This window comes from Capricornis sumatraensis, chromosome X, assembly GCF_032405125.1.
Source record: "Capricornis sumatraensis isolate serow.1 chromosome X, serow.2, whole genome shotgun sequence".
Lineage (NCBI taxonomy): Eukaryota > Metazoa > Chordata > Mammalia > Artiodactyla > Bovidae > Capricornis > Capricornis sumatraensis.
The window spans coordinates 118,662,825-118,676,998 of record NC_091092.1 but is presented as its reverse complement, the minus strand read 5'-3'; the positions used below and the strand labels follow the sequence as shown (position 1 = coordinate 118,676,998).

At 44.3% G+C, this 14,174-nt stretch overlaps 1 protein-coding gene and 1 pseudogene across 1 annotated transcript; both read left to right on the top strand.

Moving 5' to 3' along the window:
- Positions 1-339: 339 nt before the first annotated feature.
- LOC138071893 (melanoma-associated antigen B4-like) lies at positions 340-1,259 on the top strand. The gene is made up of 2 exons (XM_068963271.1): positions 340-373; positions 487-1,259. The coding sequence occupies exons 1-2, from the start codon at positions 340-342 to the stop codon at positions 1,257-1,259; spliced, it is 807 nt and encodes a 268-aa protein (XP_068819372.1).
- Positions 1,260-10,727: 9,468 nt separating this feature from the next.
- On the top strand, positions 10,728-11,760 carry LOC138071892 (melanoma-associated antigen B4-like; annotated as a pseudogene).
- The last annotated feature ends 2,414 nt before the right edge of the window (positions 11,761-14,174 follow it).

Sequence of the window (14,174 nt, the reverse complement as noted above, 5' to 3'; positions counted from 1 at the left end):
TTTTCATCATGACTCTGAAATGTGAACTGAAAGGACCTGCCTCGCCTGCCAGCTCCCACAGGCCTCCTTCTAACGCCCAGGCAGGGCTGTTTGGCTGCGCCCCAGCATTCACTCTCACTTCTTACTCAGCAGTCTCAAGGAAAGGGCTCACCAGGAGAACACGAGACTTGTGGGTCCTAGAGCACTGGCCTCAAGGACCCCTCAGAGGCAGCTTGAGTTCAAGCCAAGGAGGACTCTCCTCATTGCAGTTGCTCACAACATCTGCTTGTCCTTCCTCTAGGTGCCCTTCTTGCCTGCCACCCTGCCCGCATGCGCTTGTGATCCATAACCAGTGTCACCATGCCTCAGAGGCACAAGAACAAGTACCATGCCCGTGTGAAATGCCACCAGGTCCAGGGGGACACTAAGTATCCCCAGGAGGCCCAGACATGTGCTTCTGCAGCCCCCAAAGAGGAGTGCCCCTCCTCCCCCTCGTCTGTCCCTCAGGCTTCTCCCCCAAGCTCCCCTGCTACCGGAGATCAGCAGGAGCTTCAGAAGCCATGGCCCCTAGCTCTCCTGATGCAGTGCCTTCCTGTGCAGGATCTGATGAAGGTGCCCAGGGCCCAGAGGAGGAAAGTGCAGGTACCTCCCAGGCAGCCCCTGCCACTCAGAGCCTTCTCATAGATCCTCTGACCAGGAAAGCCAGTATGCTGGTGGAGTTCCTGCTAGAGATATACGCCAAGAAGGAGCCCAACTCGCAGCATGCCCTGCTGAAGGTCATTGGCAGGAAGTATAGGCAGCACTTCCCTGAGATCCTCAGGAGAGTGTCTAAGCACATGGAGCTGGTATTTGGCCTGGAGCTGATGGAAGTCGACAATAGCAGGAACATCTACGCTCTCATCAACAACCTCAACCTCGGGGACGGTGAAGGTCTGAGTGATGAGAAGTGTCTGCCCAAGTCTGGTTTCCTCACTGTGCTCCTAGGGATTATCTTCATGAAGGGTAAACTCACCACCGGGGAGGAGGTCTGGGAATTCCTCAGTGTGTTGGGGGTCTATACTGGGAGGAAGCACTGGATCTTTGGGGAGCCCAGAAGGCTCATCACCAAAGATCTGGTGCAGAAGAAGTACCTGAAGTATCGACAGGTGCCCAATGGCGATCCTCCACACTACGAGTTCCTGTGGGGCCCGAGAGCTTGTGTTGTGACCAATAAGATGAAGGTGTTGGAGGTACTGGGCAAGATCCATGATACGGTCCTGACTTCCTTCCCAGACCTCTAGGACGAGGCTCTGAGAGATCAGGCGGAGAGAGCAGGGCTGAGAGGCACGGCCAGGGCTCCCACAATGGCTGAGGCCTGTGCCCCTTCCAGGGCCAAGTCCTACAGCTCCTCCCACACCTAGGGAGGGAGGCCCAGACACTTTCTACCCTTTTGTGTTGGAACAGAGGTGTCAAGCTCCTAAATAGTAGAGAGTAGCAGTTTGGAGGGAACAAAAGTTGTTGTTCTTTACAGTTTTATGTAGTAAGGGTGTTTAGGTACAACTCATTTTAACAAAATATATATCTTTGTCCTTTATCCATAGGAAAAATATCTAGTGAAAGTTGATTTAAATTAGATTAAAAGTTGAGGAAGGAGTTTAGTATTTTCAAATGTTAATTACTTTTCATAAGGTTTATTGTGCTTCAGAATACAAATGTATTAATCATATAAATCACATTGTTTGCTGTTTTAAAGTTTTGAAAGCCACACGTTGGGTATATGTAAAACACATTGAATCATAACTTCCATTAAATGAAAGACCAGTGTTTCTTAATCAGCATGACTCTGCTTTATATGTAGTACATGCATTCCAGCATTCATGCAGGATAGGATTTAGCAGACTCCATTTATAGATGGATAACTTGCAATTTTCTCAAGTTCACAAGACTGGTAAAGTGACCTTCATAAGACAAGTTCCCTGATGTGCACTAGTTCAGAGTCCTTCCCTTTCTTTGCAAGAGCAAGAACTGAGGAAATTTCCTTTCACCAGTGACATATTTGGTACCGTGACTAGGATTGCTGCCACGGTGAACTCCAGTGGTCTTGCCCAAACTGTCGCCTGGAGACCCCTGACTTTCGCTCTCTCTCTCCCATGAACACTTGCTTGCTGTCACTCTCTGCTTTTTTCTGTTCCATGACCCACAGGGCAAGATCTGGGTCAGCTCACTGTGTCATGGCTCCCCTCAATTAAGAGCTGCAAGGAGCACGCCCAGGCTGTGCATCCCCAAAGAACGCTTGGGTGGCAGTTGACACTGTCTTTGGGCCTGGTAGACACAAAATTTCCAATGATGAAGGCGCCATTGGAGTTAGGCGCCATTGGAGTTATAAGTTGGCTTAAAACTCGACATTCAGAAAACAAAGATCATGGCATCCTGTCCCATCACTTTGGCAAATAGATGGGGAAACAGTGGAAACAGTGTCAGACTTTATTTTTGGGGCTCCACAATCACTGCAGATGGTGAGTGCAGCCATGAAATTAAAAGACACTTACTCCTTGGAAGAAAAGGTATGACCAACCTAGACAGCATATTAAAAAGCAGAGACGTTACTTTGCCAACAAAGGTCCATCTAGTCAAGGCTATGCCTTTTCCACTAGTCATGTGAGGATGTGAGATTTGGACTGTAAAGAAAGCTGAGCACCGAAGAATTGATGCTTTTGAACTGTGGTGTTGGAGAAGACTCTTGAGAGTCCCTTGGACTGCAAGGAGGTCCTACCAGTCCATCCTAAAGGAAATCAGTCCTTAATATTCATTGGAAGGACTGATGTTGAAGCTGAAACTCCAATACTTTGGCTATACCTAATGCAAAGAACTGACTCTTGAAAAGACCCTGAGGCTGGCAAAGATTGAGCACATGAGAACGGGATGACAGAGGATGAGATGGTTGGATGGCATCTAGGAAGCTCAGAATATACCAAGCAGGATAAACAGAAAAAAAAAATCTAAACTTTGACATATCACACTCAAACTTCCAAAAACCAAAAGGAAACATAATTCTTGAGGAACACTAGAAAAAAAAAAAAAAAAGAAGAACTTGCTATAGAAGAACAAGAGTAACAATTACTTAAAATTTCTCTTCGTGAACCATGCTATCAAGAAAAGACCAGAATTAAAGTTTCAATTCATTGTAAGAAAAAAAAAAAAAAAACCACTAGTACCAACCTAGAATTTAGTAGCAAGTGGGGAAAATACTTCAAAAATAATGAAAAACAAAGACTTTATATAACAAACAAAAACTGATGGAAATCTAGCAGAACTACTCTGCAAGAAATGCTAAAAGAAATTTTTCTGGGAAAGGAAAATTATATAGGTCAGGAACTCTGGTCTATGTAAAGAAAGGAACAGAGTTACATAAAGAATAAACGAAGTTAAAATAAACCTTTGTATTACCTTCAATTGATCAAAAAGATAACTATTTATTGAAAATAATAGAAAACCAACAATGCATCTAGTGATTATACCTTATGGATAAAAGAAAACTGGCAGAAATGGTTGCAAGGCCAGGAGAGGAGGAACTGGGAAACAAGATACTTGCACCAACCATGAAGCAGGATAGTGTTATTTAAAAGAGAATTTGAATGAGTTGCAGATGTATCATGCAAACTCTACAAAAAGCAGTAAAAAAAAATTAAATATATAACTGATCTCCCAAGAGGAGAGAAAATGAAATAATGTTAAATACTCATTTAAAAATAGACAAGGCAGAAAAACAGCAGAATATTAACACAGCAATAACAACAACAAAGAATAAATTCAATGAATAAAAAAAAGGAGATTCAACCAATCCATTTTGAAAGAGATCAGCCCTGTGATTTCTTTGGAAGGAATGATGCTAAAGCTGAAACTCCAGTACTTTGGCCACCTCATGCAAAGAATTGACTCATTAGAAAAGACTTTGATGCTGGGAGGGATTGGGGGCAGGAGGAGAAGGGGACGACAGAGGATGAGACGGGTGGATGGCATCACTGACTCGACGGATGTGTCTGAATGAACTCCGGGAGTTGGTGATGGATAGGGAGGCCTGGCGTGCTGCGATTCATGGGGTCGCAAAGAGTCAGACACGACTGAGCAACTGAACTGAACTGAAACAAACTCTGCATAATCACTTTTAATGTGAATGGTATAAATATACAAATATAAAGTAGAGATTTATGAAAAGAAATTGAAACAACAAAGTATACCTAGCACTTGCTGTCCATCTTTATTTTGGGCTTCCCTGGAGGCTCTTATCGTACAGAATCCACACGCATTGCAAGAGACCAAGGTTGGATACCTGGGTTGGGAAGATTCCCTGGAGTAGAGCATGGCAGCCCACTCCAGTACTCCTGCCTGTAGAATCCCCATGGACTGAGGAGTCTGGCAGGCTATGGTCCATGGGCTTGCAAAGAGTGGGACATGACTGAGTGACTATGAACTTGGGATCTATAAGAAACCCACTCTAAAGTCAAAGACATGAATAGATAAAAAGTAAAGGGACAGAGAAAACTTATACGATGCTAATATGAGTGGTAAAAAAAAATGTACTCACTGAAACTCTTTCTGGTAAAGCAGTATTCAGAACAAGAAAATCAGGAATAAAAATGGGCAGGACTAACAACCATTAATGAGATCTAAATGACATTTATAGAATATTGAATGACAGCAGGGAAACACATTATTTTCCAGTTCACATGGAACATACATCAAGACAGATCGCAGTCTAAGCCATAAAATGTACATCATCAAATTTAAAACAATACAAATAATACAGAGAATGCTCTCAGAATGTGATGAAAATAAACTAGAAATTGATAACAAAAAGACAGCAAGAAAATTAAAGATTATTTGCAGACTAAACAATAAACATCTAAATAACACATGGGCCAAAGAGAAACTCTAATGAGAAATTTTAAAATATTTTACAAAATGGAAACAAAATTACAACTTATCAGAAGTGGTTTGATACAGCAAAATCAGTAAAGAGATATATACAGCATTGAGTGCCTATAACAAAGAAAACCTACAATTAATAACTTAAGCTTCTGTATTAGTAAACTTGTAAAGAAAAGAAAAAGCAGAGGAAGAATAAATCAAAGTGGAAACCAATGACACTAAAAAAGGAAGGTAATGCAGAAAAAGAACAAAACCCAGAGAAGTTTCTTTAAAGATACAAAATAAAAAGAAGATACAATTCTCCCCAGGCTAAACAAGAAAAAAGAAAGAAAACACAAATTAAATTACTAATAGCAGAAATGAAGGAAGGGCCATTACTACTGACTCCATGGACATGAAAAGGATAATCAGTGAATATTATAAACAACTCTGTGCCTACAAAAATGAAAGGTTCAGTTGAGAAACTGCTTGAAGGGATAACTTAGCACCACTTTCACAAAGAAAAATACATACTCTGAATAGGTCGTATCTATTAAAGAAATTTAATCTATAACTAATAAGCTTCCAATAAAGACAGTAACAGACCCAGAGGTTTCCACTGATGAATTCTATCAAAAATTTAAGGAAGAAATGATAACAATTCTCTACAATCTCTCCCAGAAAATAGAAGCAAAAGGAACACCTCCTAATTCCTTTCTGTGAGGTGAGTATTACACTCGAACATCAAAATCAGAGGAAGAAATTAAAAGAAAAAAACTGCACACAAATACCTCTCATGAACATAGAAGCAAAATCCCCAACAAAATAAAAGAAACCTAACAATCCATAGAAGGAATTACATACTATATCTAAGTAGGATGCATTTCAGAGGTGCAACATTTGAAAATCAGTAATCATAAATCATAATAACAATAGTCTACCGAAGATAATCACAAAATCAGATCAACAGATGAAAGGAAAACATCATCTGATAAAATCCAACACCCATTCATCATCAAAATTCTCAGCAAACTAGATACAGACAGGCATTTCCTCAGCTTCATGTACAACATCTGAAAAGAAATACAGGTAAAACATCCTACTTCACAGTGAGAAGACAGATGCTGTGACACTAAGGTGAGGAACAAGGTGAGGATATCCCTTCTCACCATGCCTATGTAACACTGTACTGAAAGGCCTAGCCAATGCAATGAGATGAGAGAAGGAAGCAAAAGATACAGATATTTGGAAGAGAAAAATGGAATTATAATCATCAATAAGAAAGCTCCTGGCATTAATAAGCCAGGAGCATAGGTTAATAAGGTTAATATAGGATCAATATATAATTGTTATAGAATTAATATATTAATAAGGCTAATATATAATAGTCAATTCTTTTCCAATAAAGAGATGGAACTTGCAATTAAAAACACCATTTACATTAGCACCAAAATACATTAGAAATATTTCTTTAAAAATATGTGTAAGATTTACATAAGAAAAACTCATAAACTGCACTGAAAAAAATTAAAGAAGATCTAAATAAATAGACATGCCATGTTCATCAATAGGCAGACGATATAATTGTTGAGATGGCACTTATTTCCGACTTAACCTAGATACTTACTTAATGCAATTCTGTTCAAAATTCCAGCAAGTTAGCTTGTCGATGGCAGCCAACAATTTAAATTTTATGTCAAAAATGAAATGATCATAATACCCACTGAAGTCAATATTAAAGATCTAAGTCAGAGAATTGATATTACTGGATTTCAAAACTTACTTTAAAGCTACAATACCCAAGACTGTATGCTATTAACAGAATACTAGACAGATCAATGGCATAGAACAGAAAATCTAGAAACAGACACCCCAAACACTCAACCGACCTTTAACAAAGGCGCAAAGGCAATTCAATGGAAAAGGACAGTCTTTTAAACTCACAGTCCTCAGATAACTAGGCATCCATATCTAAGAAAAATGAATACACATACAAACTCTAAACCTTTCAAAATAATTAACTGCAAAGGAATCACAGACCTAAATGAAAAACTCACAAGTAAAAAAAAATTTGCGGGGACATCCCTGGCAGTCCAGTGTTTAAGACTCAACACTTCCACTGCTGGGGGAAGAGGTTCAATCGCTGGACAGGGACTAGGATTTCACATGCCATATGGAATAGGCAAAAAAAATCTAGAAGATAACATGGGGGCAAAACTTGAGTTTGGTAATGAGATTTTAGGAACAACTCCAAAAGCACAGTCCATGAAAGAAAATAATAAGTGGAAGCTTGTAAATATTAAAAACTTCTATCTGCAAAGTATACTATTAAGAGAATGAGAAAGAAAGGCCACAAAAGGGTAGTTACAAATCTATTTGCAGGGCAAGAATGGAGACACAGACCTAGAGAACGGGCGTGTGGACACATCGGGGGAAGCAGACAGTGAGACGAATTGAGAGAGTGGCATGGACAAATATGCACTACCATGTGGACAACAAGCATGTGGGGGAAGTTCTGGGTGACACAAGGATCAGCTCTGTGACGACCTTGAGGGGTGAGTTCGGGTGGGAGGGAAGTTAATGAGGGAGGGGATATATGTATACTGACAGCTGCTTCATACAAGAGAACCTGACACACCATTTAATTATCTTCTAATTTAAATAACTGTTTAAAAAATCTATTAATTTAAAAACTAGAAAAAAATCTAGGGAAGTACACATAGCCACTAGAATTATATACAACAATGCCAAGTGAATAAAAGTCAGAAGTAATGAAAAGCAAAAGACAGTAACAATTTGATTCTCGAATTAAAATTCTTAGAAAACAGGACAGGAAATATTCAAACATATAAGAGACTTCAAAAATCTGGAATAAAAAAAGATCATGACAGCAAAATCATCCAGTTGGTCTGGAAGAATGAACAATTACTTGCACCAAGTAACAGAAAATACACCATAAACAAAAGCAACCATAGAAAAAATTTACCCACAAAGAAACTTTAGAAAAATCTATACAGTCTTCATGGAGGCAACAAGAAGTATTTCCTGAGAGACTTAGGAACAAAAAGGCTCAAACAGAATAGTATGTTATGTATATTCATGACGTACAGATATTGGAAGACTGTTAATTTTCTGTAACTCGAGTACAGAGTTAGTACCACATTCAGAGTAGAATGTGTTCAGATCACAATGAAACACGGTCTGCTGCTTTTTGTACCTAGAAGTAACCACGGAAATCTTATGGAAGGAATGAAGAAAACTATTAACAAAAGTGAAAACACAAAATTAAATAATCCCTGATGGACAGTAAGTCTCCAGTGAACTTGACCCTATGTGTGCCCAGGTGGGGGAGTACTTAAGACTGGCACAGATGTGCAGCCTGCAAGGGAAGCAGACAACAGGATCAGCTGGAAGAGGCTTTAAACTTGAGCCCTGGGATCATGAATCTCCACTGCTTCACGGAAGGAATCTGAGGCAGCACATCCGAGGCCCCATGCCAGGCCCATGGGGCACCAAAGTTTGGCTTGGTTTGGCAGTACAGCCCAGATCATGAAATAACCAGCACAAAGTTTGTTGTGTGCGTGCTTATTCACTGAGTTGTGTCCAACTCTTTGCGACCCCATGGACTGTAGCCCACCAGGCTCCTCTGTCCAACGGGAAACTCCAGGCAAGAATACTAGAGTGGGTTGCCATGCCCTCCTCCAGGGGGTCTTCCCAATCCCCGGATTGAACCCAGGTCTCCCGCACCGCAGGCAGATTCTTTAGTGTCTGAGCCACCAGGGAATGCTAGGGGATGAGAACTGGCCCTTTGAAACGATCACCTTAATAGACTATCACCCAGGGACTAAAAGAGAAAAGTTAGTATCACAGGAATTGTAAAAGCGACAGAACTTCATCTCAGAACTTTTGAGCAATGACCCTGCAGTCGACTGAGAGCCCACAGTGAGAACTGTCAGGCTAAGGAGCCCCTTCACTTACTCTTCTGGAATTGTATGAGCATGGCTGGGGACAGGGGTGGACTTATACCAGAAAGGGAAGGATTTCCAGGCCCTGTCAGCAGTCAATATGAATGAAGTTTCTGAGTGAGATGTGAGGGGTTCCACACCTCAGAAGACAGTCTCCCATCCTTCCCTCTCAGCTCATCTTACCTGTAGCAGCCATGTCCAGGAAGCCTCAGGTAGAAATGGTGAGATGAGACGTATGTGCACTTCATACCAGGAGACTCGGGGGTTCACATTTTCGATATGAGGCCTTGTCCTCGGATCAGCAGATGGGACGTAGCCCAGCATCTACAGGGGTTAAGGCAAGGCATGGAGAATGACAGAGCATCGCTTACTCCAGAAGAGGGAGCCCAGAGAGCCCTCGCTGTTGGTCTCATGGGCTCCAGAACGGCTGTTAGGTGTGGGCTCCCCAATTCTTCCTGCTGCGGGTGCTGACACAAGTGAGAGGCATGGAGTAAGCCAGCTAACAGTTCAGGACAGGGATGTCCCAGGACCCCTTAAGAGTCAAGGCAAAGTCCACGTGCCAATCCCGGGAGAAGCTCCCCTGGAACCCCGCCTGTCCAGGTCCCGGCCCTGCTGTCCTCCTGGAGCCCAGATGCCCAGGACATGAAGTGACGTCCTCCTAAGCACGCTGGGGGAGCGACGCCATCCTTGACAGTGCCGCTATCTCAGAGCTGCCATTGACGGTGGCCAGAGGGAGCAGTCCCAAGTGTCATCGGGTGTCAAGATCGGACGTGACGTGAGTTACGAGTGCAGGGACACGTCTCTGCACCCCGAATCCCTTTTCTATCTGAAAAGAGGGGGCCGCACAGCCTCCGGCCACCCTAGCCCTGCACTCAGACCAGAGGATCCAGCCTAGCTCTTAGGCCCCAAGACAATCCCACTAACCACTAGGGGGTCTCGGGAAAGAATGCCTCAGTCAGGCTCTGCTGGACCCCAGCTCCGCTCAGCAGTGGGAGAGCCACGAGCCCTGTGGAGTGAAGGAGGGACCCTCGGGGGTACTGAGGGTCTCCATACACCAGAACAGCAGCCATGTGTAAACCCCCACTCACCGCGATTTGGCTGTGGATCATCCGGGCACCCGTCGGGCTGCTCTAAAGGCTGAGGGGCTCCCTCACTGCTACCTCGGACACGGAACACTCAAAGAAGAGGGGACTTGGGTCTGAGTTGCTGACAGCTGGTCAGTAGAGAGAGGATGTCAGGGTTCGGGGAGAGTCGGGATGAGGACCAGCCTCGGTGACTAACGGGCAGCTCAGTACCCTCCCCTGTGATCACCGCTTCCAGCCAAACATTGGAAAGTGGGGCGGTGGTCTGAGAGGGGAGCTTGAGCCTGATTGTGAAGGGGCAACCACGACACAGAAGAAGGGAAGGTCCTGAGACCCTCCATGGGAGGCTGAGTACTCACTCTTATCCTTGTCTGGGGTGACAGGGAAGGTGGCAGCGTCAATTTCAGACAGGAGAGGGAACGGGCTGGGTGCGAGAGAGGGGGTGTTGGATATGGAGGTGTATCGCACCAATTTTCATCCTGACTCTGAATGTCAGCTGAGAGGACTTGCCTCCCCTGCCAGGTCCCACTGCCCCGCCCCTTCTAACGCCCAGGCAGGACTGTCTGCTGCACCCCAGGGCTCACTCTCCCTTGCTATTCAGCAGTCTCAGGAGACAGGCTGGCCAGGAGAACAGGAACCCTGTGGGTCCTAGAGCACTGGCCTTGAGGACCCCTCAGAGGTGGCTTCCATTCAAGCCAGGGAAGACTCTCCTCGCTGAAGGTTCTCACAGCATGTCCTTGTCCCTCCTCCAGGTGCCCTCCTTGCCTTCTTTCCTGCCCGCACTCCCACCTGCGTCCCCTGACCTGCTGTCAGCATGCCGCGGAGGCACAAGAACAAGTTCCATGCCCGCGGGAAACGCCACCAGGTCTGGGGGGACACTCAGGAGGCCCAGGCGAGTGCTGCTGCAGCCCCAAAGGAGGAGTGCCCCTCCTCCCCCTCTTCTGCCCCTCAGGGTTCTCCCCTGAGCTCCCCTGCTGCTGGCGATCACCAGGAGCTTCAGGGAGCCATGGCCCCTAGCTCTCCTGATGCAGGACCTTCTTGTGCAGGATCTGATGAAGGAGCCCAGGGCCCAGAGGAGGAAAGTGCAGGTGCCTCCCAGGCAGCCCCTGCCACTCAGAGCCCTCGCAAAGATCCTCTGGCCAGGAAGGCCAGGATACTGGTGGAGTTCCTGCTGGAGAGGTACACCAAGAAGGAAGCCGTCACGCAGAATGCCCTGATGAAAATCGTCAGCAGGAAGTACAGGCAGCACTTCCCTGAGATCCTCAGTACAGCCCTTGAGCGCCTGGAGCTGGTCTTTGGCCTGGAGATGAAGGAAGTCGACCGTAGCAGGAACATCTACACCCTCATCAGCCAGCTCACCCTCGGGGGAAACGATTGTCCGAGTGGTGAGGGGGGTGCTTCCCAAGTCTGGTCTCCTCATGGTGCTCCTCGGGGACATCTTCATGAATGGTAACTGTGCCACCGAGGAGTAGATCTGGGAATTCCTCAGTATGTTGGGGATCTATGCTGGGAGGAGGCACTGGATCTTTGGGGAGCCCAGAAGGCTCATCACCAAAGATCTGGTGCAGAAGGAGTACCTGAACTACCGCCAGGTGCCCAATAGTGATCCTCCGCGCTACGAGTTCCTGTGGGGCCCGAGAGCTTGTGCTGAGACCAGTAAGATGAAGGTACTGGAGGTTCTAGCCAAGTTCCACGGTAGGGTCCCTAGTTCCTTCCCAGACCTCTATGACGAGGCTCTGAGAGATCAGGCGGAGAGAGCAGGGCTGAGAGGTGCGGCCAGGGCTCCACCCATGGCTGAAGCCAGTGCCCCTTCCAGGGCCAAGTCCCGCAGCTCCTCCCAAATCTAGGGAAGGGGCAGAGAACTTTGTGCCCTTTGTGTTGGAAGAAAGCAGTCAAGCTCCTAAATAGTGCAGAGCAGTAGGGGTGGAGGGAAGATAACCAGTAACTTGTTACAGCTTTAAAAGGTAAGCGAGTTTAGGTCTAGTTTAACAAAATATATATCTGTTTTCTTTTATCCATATGAGAGATATATAGTGAATGATGATTTAAAGTAGAAAGGTGAAGAGGTGAAGGAGGTTTTAGTATTTTCAAATGTTCTTACTTTGGATAAGTTTTATTGTGCTTCACAATTCAAATGTATGAATTTTATAAATCATAGTTTCTAGCTGTTTTCATGTTTTAAAAGTTTGGGTATTTATAAAACACACTAAAAGTACTGAATATATGGTTCACAATGCAAACAAGATAACATGACATTAGAAGAGAATGTTTCTTAAAAAGCATTCAAGCTTCTAAAGAGCGCGTGGTAGTAGTGGGTAGATCACATTTATTTCGATCATATTTCTCTGTTTCACACAAGTAACTTCTACATATTATATGTTTCTTTTTTTTTCAAATATTTTTACTTGTAAGAGGTTGTTTTTCTTCAGAGTATTAATTTGGTAATGATACTACTGTTATATTCACTGCTGTTTTAAGAGTTTTAAAGGTACAGTTTTGGTAGACATAAAAGATTCAGGAGCCATCTATATTGTCTTTCTGATCTGCAGGTAGGTAACATAGCACTGCAAGAGTCATTTTCATGCAAATGTGAAGGAAGACCACAGAAACTATTGAGAAAGGAAAAGAAAATGAAGAAAAGAATAGAGTAAAAAGTCTTTAACTTGTGGTTTACCTTATTTTAAACTTCCTTTTAGTAAAAATAAAAAAAAAACTGTGACTTATTTAGCTCATTTAAGAGAATTTGTTTCTTTTGTGCTAATTCACTGCATATTCTCTGCTCTCTCCTGGATTAAAAATACTCAGATGGGAAGGTGGTATTTGAGGGGTTCATAGTAACATAACTCCCACTTATTACAAACCAATACTTCTTCATCAGTATGCCACTGCTTTATATGCAGTACATGCATTCCATCATTCATGTAGGATCGGATTTAGCAGACTGCATTTATGGATGGATAACCTGCCAATCTCTCAAGTTCACAAACTGATGAAATGACCTTCCTGGGACTAGTCCCCTGATCTGGATTAGTGCAGAGCCCACAGTGTGCCACTTCTCCCAGCCTAAGCCAGACATCATGTCTTTCCATTCAATTTTCCTCTAAACACTCCAAAAAATGTGTCTCGTTGGATACATGGGGCCCTGTCCCAAAGAACTGTTTTGGAATAAAGTTTGAAAAATGCTGATAAATGAGTGGTATGAAAGAAGACAAAACTACTCAGGGACAATGTGGTCATGAACACATGCAATGTCAGATACCTTGAAAAGATCAATATGCCCTCATTTATCCTTCCTGATTCTCAGGGACATAAAAGCCTTAGCTTAAGCGCTGTGTCCTCAGGTCAATGGATGGAAGAGTCCCAGCCTCTGACAGTTAAATTCCTAAGGGAGTTTAAGGCTGTAGCATGAGAGGACAGGTCTCATTAGGAGATGGGAAGTCAGTGTGAGGACCTGGAGAGAGGACAGTAATAGTGAAAGGAGGGAGGAAATACAGGTCTTCCTAGGAGCCTGACTGAGGACAGGTGCAGCCAGCCATCAGAAGGCCTCAATTTCCAGTCCCAGCTTTCTGTCCTGAGAGACCACAGGTAGATGTGGTAAGTTGGGCAACCTCTGCTTTCTTCTATTGGGTCTCAGAGAGTTGTGGGCCTTACTCTGAGCACATGTCCTCAGGTAAAGAGACAGGAGCTGCAAGACCTCCCAGCAGTTCCCAGAGGACACCTGGTCATTTCACCAGATGAGCTTCAGGTAACCCTTGATGTGGCAGGGAGGACAATTCTTTCATAGGTGCATTAGCTACTCTGTGCAGACTGATTTCCCTGGGTTTTTTCCTTCAAGTCCTCCATGATAAAGGGAATTGAAGGAAGGCCCCAAACCAAGTGGCGTGCCCCTCCCCTCAAGTCCTTGCTAGGAAAGTTTACCTTTGATGTTTCTGCACATGCACGACTGCCCCGTCCACCTGTTGGGAAGAAAATTGCTCACTAAATTCCAGACAATAGTCCAAGCTGGAGCCTTTCATTTAGAAGGCTCCCACCAAGAGAAACGACAGCTCTTGGCTGGGGGAGCCTGCCTCCATACGACAGGGATAGAATAGCATAGGATACAGATAGCTGTCCCAGGTGACTTTGTGGAAAAGAATCCACCTGCAATGCAGGAGATGAAGGTTTGATTCCTGTTCTGGATCATCTCCTGGAGGAGGAAGTGGCTACCTATTCCAGTATTCCTGCCTGGAGAAACCCATGGACAGAGAGGCTGGAGTGCTGC